Source organism: Oryzias latipes, chromosome 7 (assembly GCF_002234675.1).
Source record: "Oryzias latipes chromosome 7, ASM223467v1".
In the NCBI taxonomy this organism is placed as follows: domain Eukaryota; kingdom Metazoa; phylum Chordata; class Actinopteri; order Beloniformes; family Adrianichthyidae; genus Oryzias; species Oryzias latipes.
This window is the reverse complement of record NC_019865.2, coordinates 10364886-10388602: the sequence shown is the minus strand read 5'-3', so window position 1 is coordinate 10388602 and position 23717 is coordinate 10364886. Positions and strand designations below refer to the sequence as shown.

General features: G+C 41.4%; 1 protein-coding gene across 7 annotated transcripts in view; it reads left to right on the top strand.

Moving 5' to 3' along the window:
• rere (arginine-glutamic acid dipeptide repeats) overlaps nucleotides 1-23717 on the top strand; it is a 145786-nt gene that overhangs the window by 80394 nt on the left and 41675 nt on the right. For all 7 annotated transcript variants that reach the window (XM_023956540.1, XM_023956538.1, XM_023956537.1 and 4 more), the window contains 3 exons: nucleotides 16775-16880; nucleotides 19335-19431; nucleotides 20579-20683. In XM_023956540.1, the coding sequence (XP_023812308.1) occupies nucleotides 16775-16880; nucleotides 19335-19431; nucleotides 20579-20683 (308 nt within the window). The remainder of the gene's footprint in view (nucleotides 1-16774; nucleotides 16881-19334; nucleotides 19432-20578; nucleotides 20684-23717) is intronic.

Here is a 23717-nt window from a genome sequence, read left to right as displayed (position 1 = left end):
CCCACCCCCTGCCCCTGCTGTATCTGGTAACCAGACACTAAACACATTTGTGTGGACTGGTCAAGTTTTAATTGGATTGGCCTCTGCTCTGAAAATGGAGGGCTAATTTTAACCCACCTCGCTGTCTTCTCCTTCAGTGCTTTACTGCACCTCTCAGCCCTCCTGTTCCTGTCTTCTCATCTACTTTCTCCTCCTCTCTCTGTTTGCTTAAATAGATATCTGGTCTGCTTCACCGCTGGTTCTCAGCTCAGCTCAGTGTAATTTCCAGCTTGTCCAATGTGTGACATGCCACTAAAAAAAAAGAGGAGAGGGTGAAGGAGAACAGGAGCGGGGGAGGAGGGGCGGAGGGTGGAACGCTGTGGAAGTGGAGATTTACAGTGGTATCGAGTTCACACGCTTCCACCAGGGCCTTATTTCCCCCTCTCTTTCCCATTAAAGAGCACATGGTGCAAATTAACTCTTGTCAGTAGAGAGAGCAAAGGGAAGTAAAGAGGAAAGAAGGGCATCGGTCAAAAGAAAGGAGCAGAAAAGAGAGGAAATTTCAGGAATGGCTGTGAGGTCTGAGGAATGTATACACTTTGTTCTCTGGAGCCCGCAGCCTTTAAAACAACAGCAACATCACCACAGGCTGCCATCTGCAGTGTCTCCCCTGCAGCAGCACTGCACTCTTTACACAGAGCCTCTGACATTTCGTACATGCGCTGCAGCTTGATTCACAGCTAACTCCGTCCAACTGCCACCCCTGACTGCTTTCTGATTACAGGCAACACAAACCAAACACACATGCTCCCGCTTTGATCGTGCAGGAGGGATATCTTTGTCTGAAAACTATCAAACTCAAATTGTCCCGGCCAATCAGCCGGTGCATGTTCAGAGGAAAACCCGGAAACCAAAGAGGAACAACTCAATCAATCGTGTCATTAGGAATTTAACTGTGGAAATGCTAAAAAAAAAAAAAAGTGGATCAAACATTTAGTGAGCGTTCCGTTTTTTATCTTGATTAAAACTCTGAAGTATTTTTCTGTCGAGCACAGACGGAGGTTTGTCTGCTCTTTTTTTTTTTTTTTGCTGGGTGTATTACGTCTGCAGCTTTTGTGGCCGCTGTTGCGTGTGCTTTGATGGAAGGAGACTGCATTGTAATTGCATGTCTGTCACAACCAGAGGCTGGACTGCAGAAACTGCAGCTGCCAAGGCTTAAAGATCCGTTAGCACACTTGCAGTACACCCTATTTATTCCCAGCTCCCCCTGCTAGTCTTTCATGTGCTCTTTGCTTATATATAGAGATGACATTAACTGGCATTCCTTCCTGGCTGTAATCTTTAGTAAGGAATTATCATTATTCTGATTTCACAGTACCAGCAGTGTGCTTTATTGTTTTTTAGTCTTGGAAAGTGAGCTTCAAACACAGCGGCGCATGATGGTAAAGACATTTCCTGCCTTCAAAGGGCCGAGCTGTGCTATCCCCTCAGTAGCTGTATTCATTTCTCCTGCTGCCACGCTCAAATGCTCTTTGTTCCTCTCTTTATAGGAATGTACTTAACACATCGGCTGTGTTGTGTTTGTGAACAGAGCTGCTTTTGTTCCAGCAGCCGGTTAACACTTGTGGACGGAGCAGAGAGAAGAAAGTCAGCGTTATTAAGCCTAGTGTCAAATTAGCTGTAACACTGTCTTCGTGAAAAAAGATTAAAAATATAAAGACTTTCCCCCTTAAATCTCAAGTCTCTTTTGCTTTCTTACCTAATTTAACTGCGTCTCATACTCACGCTAAATGCAGCATTTCAGTTTGCGGTCGGAGCTTTATCAGACATGCAGCTTAAAATGTTTAAATCCCATTACCCGCAGAAAAAAAAAGTCAATGAGAAGATTAGATGTTTTTTTTTTTAATCCAAATTCATGCCCTGGCGAGGCAAATGTGTTTACCATTGCAGGTTTTATACAAAAAAGGCCATTTAGAAAAGAGGAAACATTTTCTAAATGACATAAAGAGGAGCGTGTTTGTTATGCCAGCACAAGTATGGTGCATCACATAGAATTTTAACTTCAGCGTCATAAGAACCTAAGGGTGGGCTATTGAGCTTTATAGCCCATTTATGGTTTTCCATAATGTCATCATTTGTAGTCAAAGCACTTTTTTACATCCTCTCATCATTTACTCTTTCCATATTTTATGCCCATCACTCTGCCACAGTGGACTGTTTGCGCTCTGATCTGAATACATTCCCAGAATAACCAGAGTTTACAATAAGAAAAAAGAAACTGCCGTCCGTTCCCTTCTTTCTCCCACTCTCACCTTTCCCTCCAGGTGAAACGGGATGATTTAATGTGCAGCCCTGTCAGAGTGGGGTAATGGAGTTGGCGGATGAGTGCAGAAACTCTCTCCATCAGCAAGTGGAGGGTGTGAAGGGGTGATGAAGGTGATTGAGACCCCCATCTGTCTAGGTGCGCTCCTTGGATCGACAGTGACCTCTCGCCCTTTCCTCCCCGCAGAGCTGGGACACACACTTGCACAAAACGCACAGCTCATTTCTTCAGTGTGCACCTTGCAGAGAAACATGTGTTTACACTCTTCAGCTTTAGACTTGTGACAAGCCTTTTGAAACTGAACAACCTTTTCTGCTCACTGCTTTAGCCTCAAAATGACATCTTCAAAGGTTTCACATCCTCAAGTGATGTGGCAACATTTAGTTTAGCTCCTCAATGCAACAAATAATGATATTTAATCAGATTTTATTTATCTTATTGGTCATTACTCACTGCTCTCAGTGTCCTCTTGTCTTTCTGTCCTGATAAGGGTTTTTAACAAATATCCAAATACTCTGATATCCACAATGTTTTCCAGAAAAATCAATTATAAGTATTTGTGATGGCCAAGATCTCTTATTTGATTTTTAGAGATATACAGTAGTTAAAATACACATCAAGCAGTGCTGTTGTCGTTTTAAGACTGCAGAATAATATTGGATTTCAAAGTCAACTGGAACTGTATCATACAAAATCAACTTTTTCAGCTTTCAGGTGTATTATAATGTTCATTCCTCATGAAAAGCTACCCCAAAGCGATATTTTTGATCCCTTCAAGCATTTCTGAGCATTCCTTTAAAAAAAAACCTCCCAATCCACGAAAACAAGCAGGTTCTCATGAGAAGACCAGTGAGAACAGCCCCTTCCAGGAAGTCTGTGTAGCCAGCACCGCCCCACCCCAGGCTAACACACTCCCACTTTCCCCGCAGAGCTAACATTGTTTGGCTAAAACACTTTCCTTTTATATGCATAAATGCACATCTAGCAAAAATTCAGATGTTTTGTTTCGTGGATGAAACGCAGAAACTCTGCCAAGGACGGCTCTAGGTCGACATCATGAAATGGGCGGCACCCACATAGAACCGAAAGGCGGAGCTTCAGAGTTGTTTTACTTCCGGGTAAACTGTGAGAGCTACAGTCGCCTGAAATAAATCAATCTTCAAAGCTATCACGTGTATTTGTTGATTAAAAAAAATAAGACTGAAGTTCAGTTTAATGAAATAAGTTCTGAAAAATCTATTTTATTTTAAAAATAGTCAACAATTTGAATAAAAAATGTATTAAGTAGGAATTTAAGAATATTACAAAAATATCATGATGTTTGTCTGCAAACAAAGCAGTGAAATCAACACATTTGTAAAATGTTCATTTAAAAAATGTCTGTTGAAAACACTGTAATCAGTTTAGATGAGAAGACAGATTATTTTTAAGCTGTTAGTCGTTTTTATTTAGGCGTTGCTGTGTCTTCCTTTACTTCTTGTCATCTTCTGCAGCTGTACTCAGCAAAACTTTGAGGATAGAAAAACCGGAGAACGTTTTTAGGATTTGTTGTAAACTGATCAAAAGCCTAGGGATGTTTCTGTTATGTTTACTGCTGGAGTTAACCAGGAAGTTGACAAAAAGGCTATTGAGTGTGACGTCAGATACCATTTCTCTCTTCCAAAATTTTTGTGTTTATAGCTGTTATGTTTCATTGATTTTGGTCTTTTGTCCTAAATAAATGTATAAATGACTGTTTAAACACATATTTCAACATTCAGTCAAAAGACATACATATAGCAACTGTTCAAACCTAATATATTAAAGAATGGGAATAGTGGTTTGATCTCTGAACCGTTGATCGTGATTCATGAATCAAATCAGTTTGCCATCTAAGCCCTAGTTCTGACTGTAGCTGTTAGCATAAACCCTCTTGAGCAACATGAACATCTACTTTGCTTTAGCTTTAATTCGGAGGTTTCAGTTATGCTTATCAGAGCGGGTCTAACAGCCCCTCTCTTGTACGAATTGCTGTTTGTAGCGTTTGCTCATTATAAAAGCAGCAACTGGACATAATGAGGTGCAAACTGTTTGCCACCGTGTTGAAATGCCACATGAATGCCAAATGGCATTGAGGGTGCGTAATATGTATGATTTCTGGCCTCATGCTTCACACTGCTGGATAGATGCTCCACAGAGATAAGTGGTTGCTTTTGTTGTGTCAGCCCACACTGTTTTTTTATTTTTTGTTGCTTTTTTGCCTCACTGGTAAGGACTCCTCCTCCAAAACCTCCTTTACTTCACAGGCTTTTGTCTTTTATCTGCGAAATGGACGAGTGCAGGTTAATTAATTACCGTCTCACTCTGAACAAAAACTGCTCCTCACGCTATCTACGCGAGCTTTGTTTCAACTGGAGTTGGCCTGGATGAGGATTTGCTTTGAGTTCTGCCTGTTTTCTGCATAAAATCACAAGACAGGACTCCGCCTGTCAAGCCCGACTATATCTCTATAAAGCACCAGCCGTGTACAAATACCGGAGCATGTTTACTCCTCGGCCAGATGGCTCGTGATTTGCTAACACGGCGCACCAACCATATTTAATATGATAATATGTCAGTTTAAGCTTCCAGTCAATTGATCCTTTGAATGAAAGGATGCAGTGTTTTCACCAGGCGGTGCAGCAGACACTGAGCTTTATAGCCTTTATAGCCTAGAAAGGCTTCACGTCCCCTTCCTTAGACGCTGTTTGTGTGTGTTTGCTACACTGTATGTGAGCAGCCTGAGTAATCACTCCTAGCTGGCGGGCTCAGAGGGGGAGGAAGAATCAATGTAGTGGCCTATGAAGAGAGAAGAGAAAGGAGGAGAGGGCAGAGGAGGAGGCTGATCAATATCATAGCAGCAGGGTGGGGTAATATCCACTTCATGCAGAGCCTTCACAAGCAGGGAGGATTGTGGGAGAGAAGCAGGGGACACGGAGGGGGGAAGAAAGAAGCGAGAAGAGGATGAGGAGGGGCAGCGGTAAAAAGATGCAAATCTCTACGGTGTCTGTAAACAAGAGAGTCTGTGTCAATCACATCTGAAGTGGCATGTTTAGCATTCTCTTCTCTGCTTCAGCCATTCCAACGATGCTGGGGGTTGTGTGCTTGACAGCCGGCTGCCCATTGGTTTGGGGCTGCGATGGGGGCGTGGCTCCTTGATAATAATGTATACGCTGCCATGGCGATGATACCCGCTGTGTGAGAGAGTCATCAATAACTCTACCTTGTTGGATTACACACACAGTTAGTCATTGTTTGATAGATCACTCTGTCATCGACCGATCAAATAATTTACAGCACGCTACCGACTACATCCATGAAAAAAAAAAACGGCACATGCAACACTCCCCACCTAATAAAAAAATTAGGTGAATACCAGTGACAACACAGCAACAGAGGTGGAGCTTAACAAAAAAAAAAGCAATTAAAATTCAGACTCAGCTCTCCCTTTAAGCTTCTTTGTTGTTGTGCAATAATGAATCTCATGTTCATGCTGATTGCATGTAATGGTGAACTGTGTCTCCCTTCTGCTTGATTTAACTTCAAAGCTGTGACGAGGTTAGGCTGAGCGTGGCCGTTTAGAGCTGGGAGACAGGATGTGATGGTGGACAGCAGAACTGTGCCGAAATGAGTAGAAAGTCCCCAACAAACCAGATGGTCACACTAAGATGCATGGATAATGTTCATGTACGATTCTACCATCCCCTCCCCTTCATTCTTTCCATGCAGATGCTATAATATAGCTTATTATTTTTGCCAGAACTATTTGCTTTTATAGCCCACTGTAAATGTGCTCACCTTTAACCACTGTAAATAATTTTTAAAGCAAACTGCAGGTTTCTGTTGGTGTGTTCATAACCTTTCAGTTATGCCCACAGGGCAAATCAGAGGTAATATTGAATGGAAATGCGACTTGCACAGAAGAACGCAGCAACTAAAGGAGGCGACAACCTTTCTGTACGCGGTTTCATTTTTCCTCTCCTGCTGTTAAAAACTCATCCTCCCCTGCTCCTTTACAGAGGGAGCTCAGGCGAGTAATTCCCTCATCTACGGCAAATCCTTTACCTTTTCTTACCAAGTCATGGACGATTTGCCCGCACAAAACAAACACAGCCTGTGCGTGTGGATTTATTCATGTTCGATGCACGTTTTTTTTGATTTACAGGGAGACGCAGATAAATGGGTGGAGAATGCTTTGATGTGCCGGAGTTGTATGCTTGTGTGTGCTGTTCAACCTCTTTGTCTCCTACTGTTTCACTGTGTGTGTGTGAATGATTACCAGTGCGTTTTATTCATAATGCTTATAATCACTTGTTCTAGATCAGCATGGCTTTGTTTACTGTAATATTTGTATTTTAAAGTCCTATAGCTTGTCTAATCAGCAGCGAGAAACCATGCTGTGAAAATAGCACATGCTTGATAAATGTAAGTATGCATAATAAGTTCAATTGAATTATCCACAACATCAGCAGGTTTTCAGATGGTACGACAGGATGTGTAATGTGAATAAATCTGCTTTTAGGAAGTGTTTTAGCAGTACTTTGGTTCACAGCAGGGCCTGCTTGACAACCTTGCAGACTGCACCAGTCCTACATTTATTTCTCTTATCTATTCTTTACTACACTGCAAAACTACATCTTAAAAAAATACAAATACCGTTGTTTCAAGAATTCTGTCGTGCAAGAAAAATATTTTTATTTCAATAGCACAATAATCCTAGTTTGAGAAAACATGTCTTAGTGACTATAGTTTTTTTTCTTAAACTCTTGCTTCTGTCATTCCTAGTGGTCTTTGAGTATAAATATGCTGTTTTTGAAAAAATTTCCTGAGTCATTTTTAGGACTTGTTTTCTGCAGGGCAGCAGGAGTTTGCCTCTAAATTGTGGGCGGAACATTTAGCACGGAGGAAGGCCACACCCATTTCCCATCATCCATCTGTTTACACCCTCTCCTGCTAGCTTACAGCCCCTCACACCCAAAACCTAATAGTACTGGTGCAACAGAGATGGCGAGCGATATAGACTAATCCAGCTGTACAGTTTGTTTCAGTCTTTGTAAGGGGCCAGTTATTGCAGTGTATCCATTTCATTTTTTACTAAATGTTTTAACCTTGATTACATGGAACATTAATAGCATTCTGCATTTTATGAATGCCTTGCTTTATATTTTTTCCTCCCATTTACGTAATTTTCTCCCTATGCTACATATTTTGGGGATTTTCTAACAAGCAGCCATTTTAATTCTAAGCTCTCTTGAAGTAGAATCAAAAAGGACGTGAAGTAATTATCATTTTGTTGGAGTGCTGCAAAAATGTTTTCTTAATATTTAAAACCCAAGATCATTAAGCCTTTACGCATTAAATGTCTTTATATTGTATTCGTAAAGCCATATTTCTTTTGTAGATTTTATAATGTATAGATGTTTATAAACAGAGTGAGGTAAAGACTTTTTTCCCCCTGTGGATCTTGCTTCTCTGATTACGCATATTGTAGCTAAACTATAAATAGTTGCTTCCTGACATTAGTCATAGCCCTCACTTCATTCATTTTTCATTGTCAAACACTGGTCTAAACAAGCAGCACATTTCCCTGCAGCAGCGGGCCAGTCTTGTTATTGCAGCTGTGTTGTCTACAATATACCTCTTGTTGCAGCACAGCAGGGGGCTGCTTTAAGCTTCTGGCCCCCGTGTCTGTCTGGGTAAAAGTGTACACCAGCAATAATCACATTCTTCTCCAGCCTTCATGCTCCCATGTCAGTGAGTGCCCATTTAACTGTATCTGGTGAAATGCCTGCAGCCCATTTAAATCGTCTAACACACATCAGATAGCGTGTTGCATTTGCATCCACGCTGATGTATTGTGGCACACAGAGGCAGGTAATTTGCATGTGATTATTTGCATATTGTACAAGGCAAGCACGCCTGACAGACCACCCACCGCTCAGTGCGAGCAGCATCTGTCTGATACACAGCTTACATGATGTATTTCTGATAGGACCAGTGTCATCAGTGCAGACTGACTGACACGAGAGGTCACCTTCAGACAGAGAGGTGGGGGAGAGACGGGGAACGGGATACTATCAAAGCAGAGGAAGCACAGCCATCACAAACGGTCTGTGGGTTTCTGCCTGCTTTTGCAGTCTGACATTAACATTCGCTGCTTATTTTCTACTATTGAACCTGTCAATCACCACTCCTCTCCCCACTGGGCGTCTGGGTTCAATGTTTGCTAGAAAATCCTAGTGTGTTTTCGTTAGACTATTTCTTCATGTCTTTTGGTGTTTGTTTGTGCTGACCAAATATACATAAAAAACACTTTTCCAACCATCATTACCATTCTGATGTCTTCCAACACCTCCCTGATACACCTCTTCCACAGACTTTCCATTCAGAGGGATAAATGTCTGAGTGTGTGTTTCCGTATCCATTACACACAGGTGTGTCATTGGTTAGTGCTGCCTTAATCAAGCCTTCCATTTCCTGTCTTTGTTTGCAACATTAAGGGCGTCATCAGGATACGGTCACTGATAGCTGTACATGCACAGCCACGACTGGATTAGCTGGCTTAGCGCACGCACAATGGGACACATTCAAACACACACAGGCAAATATTCAGTCATTTTTCACTTTCTGTTAGCATTCCTCCATTTTAGCTATACTGCTGTCGTTGAAACGATGTTTAAAAGCCCTCCATCTGTCCTCCTGTTGTCAAACATAGAAGACATGGTTCACAAAGTAATGTTAAAAAAAAAAAAAAACAGAAAAAAACTTTCGCAATTCTGGCGTTCACAAACACGTTCGTTGGCACATATGCTGACCTCAGTAAGATGGGTGTGAAGTTTCAAAGTAAGACTGAAAGCAGTAATGGCTGCTTTTTCTGCCTTTTACAGCAACCTGAGTAAAGTCTACTGACTGTGCGTGAGAACTGGACTGAGTTACCCCTCCCCCCAACTGTTCCAATCAGGAAGTACCCACTAGCTCCTTTTGGAGCCAAAATCCCATTGACTTCTATTAAGAAAAAACTATATATTACTCATTATATTTGTCAGAATAATCATTCTTGCTCTGCTACCCCTTATTCTAACATGTTCATGCTAATCCTCTTTTTTTCCAACATATTTTTCTGTTGCTCAAGTTATTCAGCTGTCCAGTCAGATGACTCAATAAAAGTAGGTTGTGCCTACCCCCCCCCCCCCAAGTAGAACATTTAAAACATTTGATTGACAGATACTTCCAAATCTGCTCTCAAGTGTGAAGAGTGGTCTTCCAACCAGCTCACTCCTGATTGACGAGGGTGGTTGCCATAGAAACGTCAACTCAGACCGACTTCGACCAATCACTGCTTACTGACTATTTCTGGTTCCAACATGGCGGCGTCCGTATCGCGAAAAATGAATTTGAACCAGACAATGCTATACTCATGTAAAGTGTCCGTTCTGCATTGACTTGAACAAATCAACTCCAGTTTTTGAAGCTGGATTCTTTTTTGCTAAGATAATGCAGATCTCTGTTACCACTTAGCCTGATTTGAGTTCCTTGGCTGAAACTGTAGTGGAGCAGACGTGTGTTGGAGGCAAAGACAAACATTGTAGTTGGACAGAGCTTAGCAGTTTTATGAAGCGTGGAGGTAACACTGGCGTTCTCAGTCCTCACTTTCTCTCACCCTCTGACATTGTTGTGCTCTACTGAGTATGGTCGCGTTCCTCGTAGCCAGAATTGATGGTCACAGTGTTCTGGATGGTACATCTCTGTTTGGGTGGTCATGTGTGATGCTTGTGACTGTTCTGTGTAAAGAGCCTCTCTTGTTGCTTGAATCCTCCATCAGCCTTTAGCCTCGATGCCTTAATTAGGATCATCTGTGAGTGCCACATGACTACTGTCTAGTTTTTTTTATTCTAATTTCCTGCTGCTAGAATAAAGAGGACCTCATAACGTTCTTAAATCTATTGCTGTTATTAATTTGCCCACAGCCGAATAAGCTGTGCCTCTGACATTTATGAGTGTGCTATTGGTTTGATTAAACAGAGAAGTAGGTTCATTTTAAAGCGGGGATCGTTGCGTTTTTTTAAGAGATGGGAAAACATTGTAACCTATCCTCTCAGTCTGAATTAACTCATTCCTAATCCTATATAGAGCGAGGCTGACAGATGGGTCCAGAGCAGAAGGTGCCAATTTAAAATCCAAACAGGTCAAGCCAAATGGAAGCAGAGAGAGGATGACACCCACGGCACCAAGGTCCTGCCAGCATCGCCTTTGCAGCTGGGACTTACCTCACTCCTCCCTCCCACACTGTTCATTTGTCTCTGCTGCTGGGCAGGGGAGCTGGCTTTGCACCGTTCCTTCTCACAAACACTGTGATCACCATTTGTTGAGTGTTATTATATGTTCCGTAGTGAGGCAGACTTTCGAGACAAACCTTCCTCCAAGCAACTCTGTGTAAAACCCACAAGCTATGAGGCCCGATCTTGTTTCTGCTGGCTCTGACAGTTGGATTTAGAGATCCTTTCTCCTTCCTCTGACGGCAGAGGCCTGGCCTGCCCTGTTCGTTCCTCTGCAGGGTCAGGAGACGAATAGTGGTGCTCATTGGGAAAGGCTGTTATTTGTGTGTATCTCTGTGTGTTCACACAGCATGAAGGCATTACGTTTGAACTCCCTCCTTATTCCCCTATCAGAAATGTTAAAGATTGCATGAACACAGAAAATCCTTTACCTCACCGGCATCAAACGCGCGTGCAGGTTTTAGTATGTGTGCGTTCTGTCGTCCAGATGGAAGTGCTTATTGAGTGCTGGCAGGAATCTCTGGCTCGGTGGAGGCGACTGAATGAAAAACGCGGAAAGAAAGCGGGGCGAAAACCCCTCTCCAATCAAATCTATCATCTTTCTCTGCGTGTGCATGTGGGCTTTTGCTAATGCAAATATGTGTGTGTGATCTCTCAAGCCAGCTCTTCCTGCCTCACCTCTCTAATCTTATCTTGTCAGAGCAGCAGATTAGTCCTCCCAGATCCCATCTTTGCCACAGAATGCCACAATCAGTCTTTTGTTCTTGGTTGTGCTCGCTCTGTCCTTGTGACAAGCAAGGTGAGCATTCCCACACTCTGCCTCGCCCCGGTTCCACGTACAGCCCTCGTGTCAATGTCACACTGCCTTCAACCCGGATCTGCCAGACCCAAGGGCTCCTCTGCCCCCGAAACATTGACAAACGAAGCAGTTTGCTGCTAACCTGGCTGAATTGCTGTACATTCCTTTCTAATGCTGAGCTGCCGCTTTCCTAACCTCTCCCTTTTCCCCTCCCTCATTCTCCACCATCTCCTTTGTACGTTTGAGATCTGCCTCTGATTCCTAACGTCTCCTTTTCACCTCCTAAAGGAAGTCATAGATCCTGGTCTGCGTTGTCCCCAGTGAGAGGAAGTGGGGGGTGGAGTGGGCCACTAACGGGGTTGGCTGAGGAAGAAGAGAGTGTTTAAAAAGCAGAGAAAATAAACAGGGGTTTCCTGTTAACAAGGTGCACTGCTTGGGCTGTCATGTGGGAGCTGGAGGCTCTGGCGGTGTTTAAAGACCAAACTTGGTTTACTTTCACAGAGGAGGAGAGGAAAAGGGCACAGAGTTTGAGAGTCGCAGGTTGTTAATGTTGTTCCCCCACTACCGAACGAGTGGCCACATTTTAAAGACTCCCTCTAATAAATATTTTGTTTTTGGTGTGTTTAACAACATTTTTTCCCTTGATGAAGGACATATATTGAAAATTAAGTTTTTCTTTGTTCAAGTCATGGTGAATCAGGAGCAGACGGGATAATGCTGTTTGAAAAATCTTGTAGTTGTCACATAAAATCTATTATCGGCAGGCCTCAAGCTCCCTGTTCCGCTCCATTCTGATACGTTCCACTTGCAGACAAATAGATCCATGAACGTCTACATTTTGCTCATTACTGTACGGCTGGATAGCTCCAATATTGCTCGCCATGTTTGTTGCACCAGTAATGCTAGGTTGGGGTTGTGAGGGGCTATAAGCCAGCTGGAGTGAGTGTACATAAAGGCATGATGGGAACCGAGTGCAGGCAACTCGGAGGCAAATTTCAAATGAACTACCACTGATCTGCAGAAACTATGTTCTAGGGAACAATGCAGTTTTTTTTATTTTAAATTTTGGTTACCAACAGCATAAACATAATCTAAGGACAACTGAGAACGCTTTTACAACACATCAAAAGGGGTTTGGAATGGGACTTTAACGTTGTTTCCCGACTACCAAGTGAGTGACTACATTATAAAAGGCCGGTGTTAACAGACACGAGAGAAAGTTTGCTGCGGCTGCTGCCCTAAACAGAAATGCGAGAAGCGATCGGTTTCAGCGGCGAAATTCGTTTGACATTGTAAAGTGGCATATTGATTTTATTCTCTTCTTGCTGAGAACAGACTACTAATCCCTCACCCTGTCCTTTTTTTTAAGTGTATACATTCACAGAATACTCCCCTTAAATAACCGCACTGGTACTCTACCCGTCTGTGTGTAGAAGGAAGCCTGCCCTTTGTAGCAGCTCCTGCTTCCAATCCCTGTAGTATTGTGGATGTACACAGGGCCCCCCTTCTCTAGAGTTGACTGCACATGCATGCAGCAACACAAAGCAAGCTGCACAGCTATTATAGACCCAAGGGGCCGGCCACCTTTAACTTGTCAGATACAGATTTAACTGACTCTCCGCCTTTATGCCCTTTCTCTGCTACTTCTCAAGTAGATGAATGCATTGAGCAGTCGGGAGGGAAAAAATAGTGTATTGTTGAGAAATACATTTAAATATTTGCCTCGTATTTTAACCTGTCTGATGCCTCGAGATTTGCCTCAGGCCATTTGGAGGAAAGAGATGGCATTGTGTTCATTCCCAAAACACCACTCTTAGGTTTATATCACCTCATGAATGAAGACGGCTTTGTACCCTGAAGGTTTCAGTAAAGCAGGAGGGCTGGTTGTAATTTTAGGCTCCTTCCAGTCTGAGGATGTAGGTCGGCTTCATTTGGCGAATGTAAAAAGTAGCGATGTAAAGGATTCAGATACGTACCGAAAAATCGATGTAGTTATACGAGTAGCAGCAGTATCAGTTAAAAACCACAGAAATGAACAACATTATGTTGGTGAAAAATGTATCAAATTGATCGGAAAGTAAATGATTGGTTTCTGGGGAATATTGCCGGTTTTTCCTCCTGTTCTGTTTCTACTGTCTTTGCCTTTTTATGTACATGTGATGCAAACAAAAAGATCTCCAATCACAAGCTTGCTTCTCCATTCCAACTGGCTGAAGGTGAACCACATTCAGGGGTGTGCGTTGTGGGCATAAACATGATTTATTTCACAGCACCAAATTAATAGGAAACCCTTTTTGGAAGCACAAAGAACAAAACAGTCTCAAAGATCCAATATGGCAGGTTCTAATGTTAGGAGCCGTCAAGTCCTTTAAGCTATGCTCACACCAGGCATGTGACGCGCATCACATATGATCGTTTAGCATTACGGTGTTCATATTGAACAAGCAGGGAGGGGCTTCTTCTTTTTCTTTTTCTACTGTTAGCTAGCACAAGTTGGACCTAGGTTGACTTTTAATGCACATTTAAATGGCCACATATTTTGTATCTAGAGCCTGAAAATTGTTATAAAAGTTTGGTTTATTTTCACACGGAAAAAAAAAACTATGAGAACGTACATTAAAGCGCGAAACGCGCTTTAATGTACGTTCTCATAGACTTTTTTTTTTTAATTGAAAGTGGTTGCTAATGGCGATGTGAATGTAGCTTCAGACATTTTGTTTTTGATGCTTAATATAAAATGTGCCAGTTAACAAAAAAAAAAACCTTCTCTGTTAAAAAAAATAATTTAGCGCTGTAATTGCCACATTCCTGGACCATGTCTCGAGATGTCTGGAATCTTGTGAGAGGGAAAGACACACAACCCTGATAAAAGTTCATCTGAACTTTAGCGAAAAATCCTTCTTTGTATACAGAAATTCCGACCAAAAGAGGAGAAATAAATTAGATTTGTGGAAGTTGGAGCCTGTCAGTCACACTGTGAATCCAGCGAAGTCTGAATAATAATAGAAGTTGGTAAATGTTTACATCGGGTAGTGATCAGGGGCATGTGCTTGTCAATATGTAGTGGTCAGATTTGTATTAGGAGGACTGTCTTTATACTTGATTTCTGGCTGGTTGCGGTTTATTTTTGAGCAGTACTGCCCCCAAACCAGCATCTGTTGTAACTGTGATGGTTTCAGGCAGCTTGGTTTTGCTCTCAAAGGGGCAACGTGTGAAACCAAACCAAACTACAAGGAGATGTGAAATAGTTTGGCATTCGCCCTGTGGAACTGAGTCAGACAGACTGTCCTGGTGTGAAGGCTCAGTAGTGGTAATGATCTCACCACTTGAACCCTAATTCAACCTCTTCTGACTGCAGTTTTCCTCTTCTCGTCTGGTCTTTAGAAGGCGTCTTTTGGCCTGTCTGCCATGTACACTACCTGGTGTTTAGAGTCCCAGTAAGGGAAGGACAGAGCCGTGTTTGGCCTCTGGCGGGACAAACAAAAATGTTAGACATTATGCGAGGCTCAGTGCTGCTTGGCTTTCCACAGTCTGAATAAAACATCTTTAATCAGTCTACCATCATGCTTCTGGCATGCTCTCTCTGTTATTTTCCTTGTGAGGCTTCGCACAATACAACATTTTCTTTCGTATTTCGTGTGAGCTGTCTATCATTTTTCCATTTTCTCCCCGTTACCTAGTACTTTTTTTCACCCCGCATGTTTATAGAATTGTGATAATTGAAAGCTGTGCTTAACTCCCACTACGTGCTCCATATGTTTCTCTCCTTTTCCCTCCCTCTTTTGCCTGAGAGGACTTAACGCTGCTGTGAGCTTCATCACAGCCAACTGCTTCGGAGCGGCTCCGTGTTGAAGAAGATGGATTGTTGAAGCAACATTTGGTCTCCGCTGTTCCTAGTTTCAAACACTGCAGCCTCATAATGATCTTTTCTAAAAAATCAGTTTGGTTCAGTGAATTTACAGACAGAAAAATCAAATGTTCAGGTGATTTGCTAGTATGAGCGTGAGAGAAACGCTCGTTCTGCTTTGGTGTTCATCTAGAAGGCAAAATAGCACATTAGACAGACAAGTGGTTGGAGTGGGTGAGATGACTGTTGGGAGGGAGGGGGAGGAGCATGATGTCATTGCACACATTTCTTCACACACAGTATGTCTGCTCGGGGGTCCTTGTCTCAGTCCATCAGCAGAGCTCTCCGTTGAGGAGCGTGTGTGGTTGTGTGATGTTGCATGCATGCTCCTGTAATCATCCACAGCACCGAGCGGAGCTGACTGACTGCCTGCCAGCTGTTGTTTAACACATCCAGGCTCCATTCCACACTCACTCACCCCCCAACGCTCTCGTTTGAGTAAAGGGAAGGACTGGGAAATGAAAATAGAAAGCTGGTGTATGGACTGACAAAAAAAAGGTGAAGGGAGGGAGAAGAATGGGAATAGCAGAGGTAGGATTTTGAGTGATTTGCTTGGCTGCGTGTGCTCAGTCTCCTCCCCAGTGACACAACAATGTACTCTTTCAATATCTTTCCCTGTGACCTCATGTTCCTTTATGCACCAAAACATGCACACACACTCTGGAGTCTAAAGAGGAGCAATGTTAAACCGCTCGTCTCCGATTACTGTTGCCTGTTTTCCCTTACACATTCCTCACATGCTCATTTCCTCGTCCTCCACAGATGTTGTCAGGGTGGTGCAGGTGTCTGGTGCAGTGCAGCTGAATCCTTAAAAAATAAAGAGCACACATGTCTGTAGAAGTGAGCCAACTAAGCCGGTCCCTTTAGTGTCCTTTCACACTAGTTAAGTGGTAAATTGGATATGTTAAAATGAGGAAAATAAGTGTTTTCCCCTTTCCATCAGTCAGCTCATTGGTTAAAGTTTTTCCTTGTATTCTCTTTTTGGTTTTCCCAGCTTTGAAATGCCCCGTTCTTACCTCAGTGCTGCCACTCTCTGATCATCTGAAGAACTTCAAGGTTTTTTTGTTTTTTTTTGGACACGCACTTCATTAAAAGACCAGTGGGTGGCAGCAAATAAATCCTTAATTCAAAACCCTCAAAAGAAATGCTGTTCTATGCGTGAATGGGACATGAATACATCATCTGGATCTAACAAAATTAAAGATGAACCTAGAATTTCATTGAGTCTCTTTTTTTTTTTCTTAAACAATGTCTATCCCACTGTTTACTTTATTAAGTCTGTAAATGCCCACAATCCCTTTTTAATTGACTTAATCTCTCTGCAGGGTTTTGGCCTCACTCTGTGAGTCATAAACTGTGCATCTGCACAGCAAAGTAATTGGCAAAAGACCAGTTTGTGACGTCGCAATCAAACAACACAATCCTCATCTTTGTGCGGAAAATTGCTCATACTCTCTGTGTCTGTGTTTCAGAGCAAACGGGACCATCTGCTGATGAATGTGAAATGGTACTACCGCCAGTCAGAGGTGCCCGACTCCGTGTACCAGCACCTGGTGCAGGACCGCAACAACGAAAATGGTGAGAGCGCCCGTCAGCCTTAAACACAAATGTAAAATACAGAAAATGCTCAAGGAAGAAAACACTTTTTTTTCCTGGGAATCACAAATGTATTTATGTCCTCACCAACCTGCCGGGCTCCCCAGGCTGCAGGATGGTTCTGGGAGCTCGCTGTGAATTGCATTTCAAACAGAAATCAGGTGACAGTGTCCCAGGCAGCCGAGCCAATCCCACGGCTTTAACGCTGTTCCCTCGGCAACATTCCCTCAGGCCAGACAGCAGCACTGTCAAGTGTTAATAACCCAGAATGTTGTGTGGCCCTTGAGCATACACATTCCCAGCACTGCCTATCACAGCGGACTTATTAGCCTCTAAGACACAGTCACAGGAACATGAGCGCAGTCAGTGATACTCTGATCATCAATAATCGAGGAGAAACGTTTTTTGGATAGTAGTTTTACAAAATAAAAGTCACTTATTTTTATTTTCATTTGCACGCTTGAGTCGTTCTTTTCGGTTTCTTTATGAAACATGTAGCAGAGACGTGAGAGTATTAGAATTGTAGACACAAAGCTTGAGCTGGTGGCCATTACGTTACAAAGTGCCAGCCATTTGACAGCGAAGACCCCAGTGATGCGTCATAACCTTTATTGAGATCATTTTAATTGACAACGCCCCTCAGGGGAAGGCAGATATTTTTGACTTCATTAAAGTGGCAAAATTCAGACTTATAGACCTGTGCTGGTGTGAATATATGGAGATCTGCTCCTGAGCTGTTCCACCTTTTCCAGACTTTTAATGTTTAGTAACTGAGTAACTAGTGACTGAGTACATTTAAATTCAGTTTAAATTCAGTTTAAAGTCACAAAAAATGTATTTATTAAGGAAAAAACAAATTCTGGTATTCTTTAAAGTTGGTCATATAGAGAAAAAAAAAATTTTTTTTCCGTCTTTAAAATATTTAAAAAATGGCAAATTAAAAAAAAAAGCAAGAGATTTCAAATTGAAGTCTTCTTGGTTTGGATTAGTCTTGGGGGCTGTTTTCAAGTCAGGCTTGATGTTTATCTATGATACTTGTAGTTTATGGGATGCACATTTTGAACATCAGGCCATGTTGCCATTTTTTGTGCGTTTTATTTTTTAATATATGTTGAGGTTAGGATATATATGTGGGTGATATTAAATAAGGTGAAAAGGAGAGCAAGTATGTACAAGCCAAGAATGTCGCCCCCTGCTGTATTTTAGGGGAATGGCACTTGAATACTCTGACATTTGCTTCACCTTGAATCAGAAGCAAACATTCTATTAAAGTTCCAGCTGTGTTTGTTAAGTGTTTCTGAGGTTTCACCTTTGTGAGGAAGAGTGAGGATCAGTAAGTTCATGGACACTTTGCATTGATGCTGCGCTAAATAACAGCAGGCATCATAAAAATGTCAAATGTTCCACACTTTGAAACAGATTTTCAGTTATTGTTGTCAAATATTCAAAACCTTTATATTTTATTGTGTATTTTGACTGGGATGTCTGCAGAGCAAAAAGGTTTTTGGTTTAAATCGGATTCTGTATGTTTTTATGTAGAGTGTGCATGCTCTTACTGTTCTTGTGCATTTTGTTTTTGGTTTCCTACCCAGGTTTTTATTCTCATTACAGCTGCAGTTGGATTTTTATGAAGGGGAGGGCATTACAATTTAATTAACCTCTCATTAGTTTGTTTGTGCAGCAAATGTATGGAGCTTCAGCTCAAATTAGCTGTCACTATTTCCTTCGAATGAAAGGAAAAACCTCGGCCATCGCCTCAAATGGAGACAAATGTTCAGCAATCATTCGATATTTTCCACACTTGATAAAGTGTTGATGGCTTGACTTGATTTTCTGAACTCTTTACAATCAGTGATTAATAAGTTCATAACACATTATATCTAAAGAAAAAGGTTCTAAACTTAGTTTTATTGGAAAGTTGTGAGTACAACAATGCAAATATTACCCAAAGTCTCTCAAGGGAATAATTAATGTTTGGGTTTGATGAATTTTAGTTATTTGCTGTTACTACGTTGAGATGGTTTGTTAATTCAAATTAAATGGAGTAGATCTTTACTTCTACAGCACTGTTCATACACGGTAACACAAAGTTTACTTTTCAAGTTCTATTATAAAAGTTATTTCCGAAAGCTGACGATGCTTCATAACAGACGGTTTTTAAACCACACACAACAAATAAAAGCATCCGTGGAGGAATCCATGAGCCAAAAGCAACTCTCAAAACATTTAGTGCCTTTATTCCCATCTCTGCCTTCCCCTCGATGTCGCTAGAGTTCTTTAGGGTGAAAAATTTGAGTCTGGAAAAGATTAGAAATTGACTGATAGTAAACAAATCTTGCTGGATTCTATATGTGATGTTTTGTTTTCAGGCTTATGGTGGGTCCCAGCTGAAAAGTTTTATTTTGAAAGGTCTCATGCCTGTTTCTCTTCCTGCAGACTCGGGCCGGGAACTGGTCATCACAGACCCAGTGGTGAGGAGTCGAGAACTCTTCATCTCCGACTATGTAGACACTTATCATGCTGCTGCTCTCAGGTAAGCACAAAGGAAGCTTTGTAGCCATGGCTTCACGTGGAGCAAAGACAAATGAGTTATTGTTTTTACACTTAACGTTTGCAACAGGATTCCTTTTAGTTTGACAATAATTATAGACATTTTAACCATCTACTGATCCGTTCTGTTAGACTGTATTTAAAACAAATAATTTACATTTTCTAAAGAAAAAACACTATACTAGTATTTATGAAAACACATTTGTTAAAGGATTTTGTGCTTATGATAGCATTTGAACTTTGTTCCACTGCGATGTACTTGAAGTGACGAAAGGTTTTCTGTAGATATGGAGACGTGCACGTCGTGCCGTTCTCTGTTCCACCTCTGATTAGCATGCTCCTGCTCACACAGACTGTGCAGTGCAGCTGCCTGCACTCCCCTTCTGTTTAATGTCAGGGGAACGCATGCAGGCTCCATCACTCTTCATTCTCTGTCCTCTGTTCTTCCATTCCTAGGTGACTGCCCTTCATCATTTCCTTGTCTTGCCTTTCTCTTTAACCAGAACCATCTGTGAGCGCGCATGTCCTTCACCAATTCCAAGGAAAATTAGCTGCAGTCTCTCCTCCACAGAGCTCCCTTTGATTTGACTTATTCTCCAAGCTTTAGATAAATTGGAGTGAATTCCAGTGGGATGCTGTAATGCTGGAGCTCTCCAAAGATGACTGTCTTTAGCACCCTTTAATCTCTCCAGGAGGAGGAGGAGGAGGATAATGTTCCTTTGTAAGAAAAGCCCAACTCCATATGCCTCTGATGTCTGTAATGTTGATAGAGGCAGCCACCAGGGTGCTGGAAAAAGGAAATGGCATCACAATTTGGCCAGAGCCTCAGTTCCTTCGGCTTCTCGGGAGGCAGTCGTGTCAGGGCGGGTGCGGGGGGGAGGCATACACTTGAATTTATGCCTTGATGTCTGCAGTTTCCGTCTCCCACTTTGGGGTTGCAGCACACAAGCAAGGGTAGACATTTTGAGCAGGCATTTACCATTCCAGTTGCCACAGCCTGATGTCTCACCACAAACATCAGCAGGCCTTGAAAGACGCTGAATATCTGTTGCTGTGTCACTTCCAATAAAAGAGCTGCAAAAAAGAAAAAGCTAGTAGTAGGCTAATCAAGCCTGTCTTTTCTCTTGCAGGGGGAAGTGCAACATTTCCCATTTCTCTGATATTTTTGCTGCCCGGGAGTTCAGAGCTCGCATCGACTCCTTTTTCTATATCCTCGGATACAACCCAGAGACCAGGTATGAAGCTTATTGTCCAGTTACTTATTAGGACGACCCCCTTTTCATATTTCCCTCAAAGTGTCGTAGAAGGAATAAACTAATATCTTTCATCCTTGATTATTATTTTTGGGAAGGTTGTCATGTATCCAGGCGACATCGTCTTGAAGTTGAGTCACGGTTAGGGATGGGTACCAAAACTCATGGTGGTAAAGCGGTACAATATATATATCGCTACCCAAAAGGGTACCTTTAGAAAATAAAAAAGACCCTTGTTTTAGGAAAAAAATGTCTATTTTCTGTCTTGCAAGAAAAATATCTTTTCAATAAAGTTTTTCATTAGCTAAATAATCTTAGTTTTAGGAAGAAATGACTTAGTAACTAGAATTCTTTTCTACAAATAAGAATTCTTGGTAAGACTATTCTTACCCCAGATAGGCCGAAATTCTTTTTTTTAAGAATAAGCGATAAGTGTTGAAATACATGTTTACTTGAGCTTGTGTGAAAATGGAGGTGCAGGAAGAATGGCATAAAGCATCTTAGGCACGTTCGAACACTCTCCTTTACCTTGTCATGCTGCTTTGTCACATTCCAATTTTTTATTTTATTTTTTTAAAAGCACTGGAACTGGATCAAACCCCCCCCATCATTGCATCTGGACTTAGAATCTTCCTCCTTGAAGTGTTTCACCACTCATCAAAGTGCCTTCAAGGAGGAAGATTCTAAGTCCAGATGTCATGACTTAACTTCAAAACAAATTTGAATATTTTTTATGATTAAGCATCACCTTAAAGCAATCATCTGCACTCAACACAGCGGCCTCAGAAATGTGGGTTTTTGACAGAGTTCTTCTCTGGGTGTATCGCTGATTTAATCATTTATACCAAAGACTTTAAAGACCTTTCAGTGTGAAATACAGTGGATGTTTTTTCCTCCCAGTTAAATTAATTGCTGTGACTGTAAAATGAACAAACTCTCAGCAATCTGAGCAAACTCAGAATTGATCAAAATCTGAAAGTTAACCTTTGATGTTTTTTGTCTATTAAGTGTTTTAGACTAAAAAAGAAAACAGTCAAGCATCTATTTGTACAAATGAGGTAATTTAGGCAACATTGTGTTGTTGGCAGAACCTCTTTGACAGATTCTTGCTCTTCTTTAGGACTTGGGTGGATTTTTCCTTAATGTGCCCTCCTTTCTTCCTGCAGTTACATAATCTAATGACACAGTCTGCTCAGTAATGCTAATAATCTCTGGTACACAAAGAGTGATCCTGAGGAAGTGTAATTACAGCGAATGAACTGGGAAAAGCTCTGGGCTTTTCAATTGTTTAGGAATTAAGGGATATTTTATGATCATCTGACACCAACTGCTGTTCTGCAGCATATAAGAGCTTTTTCTTAAGACTTAAGACATTGGAAAAAATTAAACAGCACCGTATGAAAGACCACATTTGAAAGCAGACTTACCATTATATCATCATAATATTGTTGAACACAAACATCCAGTGAATTTAAGAATTTTGTATTTACTGATTCATTTGGGATTCCCTGTGCAGTGACGCAACAGAACAAACCTGGATTTTGCTATTTGACGTTTTTGGACATTATTTATAAAAAGTATACATGTATAGTTTATATTTTGATTTTTGTCCACGTTTTACAAACTTTGCTGTTTTATGATGAAAAATGTGAATTTTATGATTTACCACACATTCCATAGATAGGATGTAACAAGTTAAAGTTTACTTTGTTTTTTTGTTTTATAAGGATGCACAAAAACATTGAAATAATAATATTATTTGTAGAAAATTGCATGAGGAATTTATTGATCTAGTTGGAAAAGATTTCTGCCACTTTGGCTGATTTACCGCAACTAACTGTAAATCTTCAAACAATGTGGACGACAATATTCTCCAACCTCTGAGACAGGTGATGAAATAGTTGTGTGTAAGCTTTGTAAAGCAGCACAGATTTTTTTGAAATATTCATTATTACCTTGAAAAGTAAATACTTTAAACAGGAAAGAGAAATCTTGGGCTTGGGCTGAGTGATAAATAGATTTATCAACAAATATGTATCTGCTGTTTAAGAAGATTTATTTATGGAAAAGTCTGGATTTTTGATTTTCCCAGCCCCCTGCTCTCTCTGACTTCCGTTCTCTGGAGAAAGGTCAGCTCACTCGTCTCTCACAAAGCGAAGACATTAAAATGACTACTAGCAAAGAGAAGCTTGTTCCCAAAAATGAATCGTTCCTTCAGTTCTGTGGAACAGGTTTCGTTTGCCAACTGCAATCGGCACGCTGCAAAATCAGTTTGCTGGCTGATGCGACCAAGAGAGGGAAGACAACGAATGAGTTTGAACTCTGTGGAGTTCAGCAGTAGTGCTGCTCTCCATGCGATGCTGAAGCTAGCGGCAGCTCACAAAACAAATAGGTTTACAAGCATTTTTACAGCTTGCATTCCTTTTGAATTCAGGTCAGATCCCTAAGGAGGAGTTAAAATAAAAAGTTTTTTGTAAAACATTCTGCCATTTGTACATTTTTGTTTAAGAAAGTAAAAGGAGCGAGATTTTGATTTTTAATTAAAAACCAAATTCAAATTTGGTGTGAAAAAATCTGAGGTTTTATTTTAAGGTCCAGCCCTAACTACGCCTTTGGAAGAAAAGGCATCAGTGAAAGCCTTGTTGTCCCTTAAGTTACATTCACACCACCCTGGACAACACATATTCAAGCAGCCACTTCCAATGCAAAGTCTATGTAAATGATGTAGAAGCCCCTCCCTGCTTCTCCAGTGTGAACACCATGGGCTAAAAAAAAACACCAATTTCACTCCCACTAGCTTACAGCCCCTCACACCCCCAACCTAACATTATTGATGCAACAAAATTGGTGAGCAGTATTGAAGCTATCCAGGCGTACAGATTTGATCCAGATGTCAGCTCAGACGAGGAAAACAAAGACGTACGTGGATGTGTTTGTCTGCAAGTGGATGCGTCAGAATGGAGCGGAGCAGGGAGGTTGTGTCCTGTCGATTGTAGTTCCACTGCTACAAGCTTTT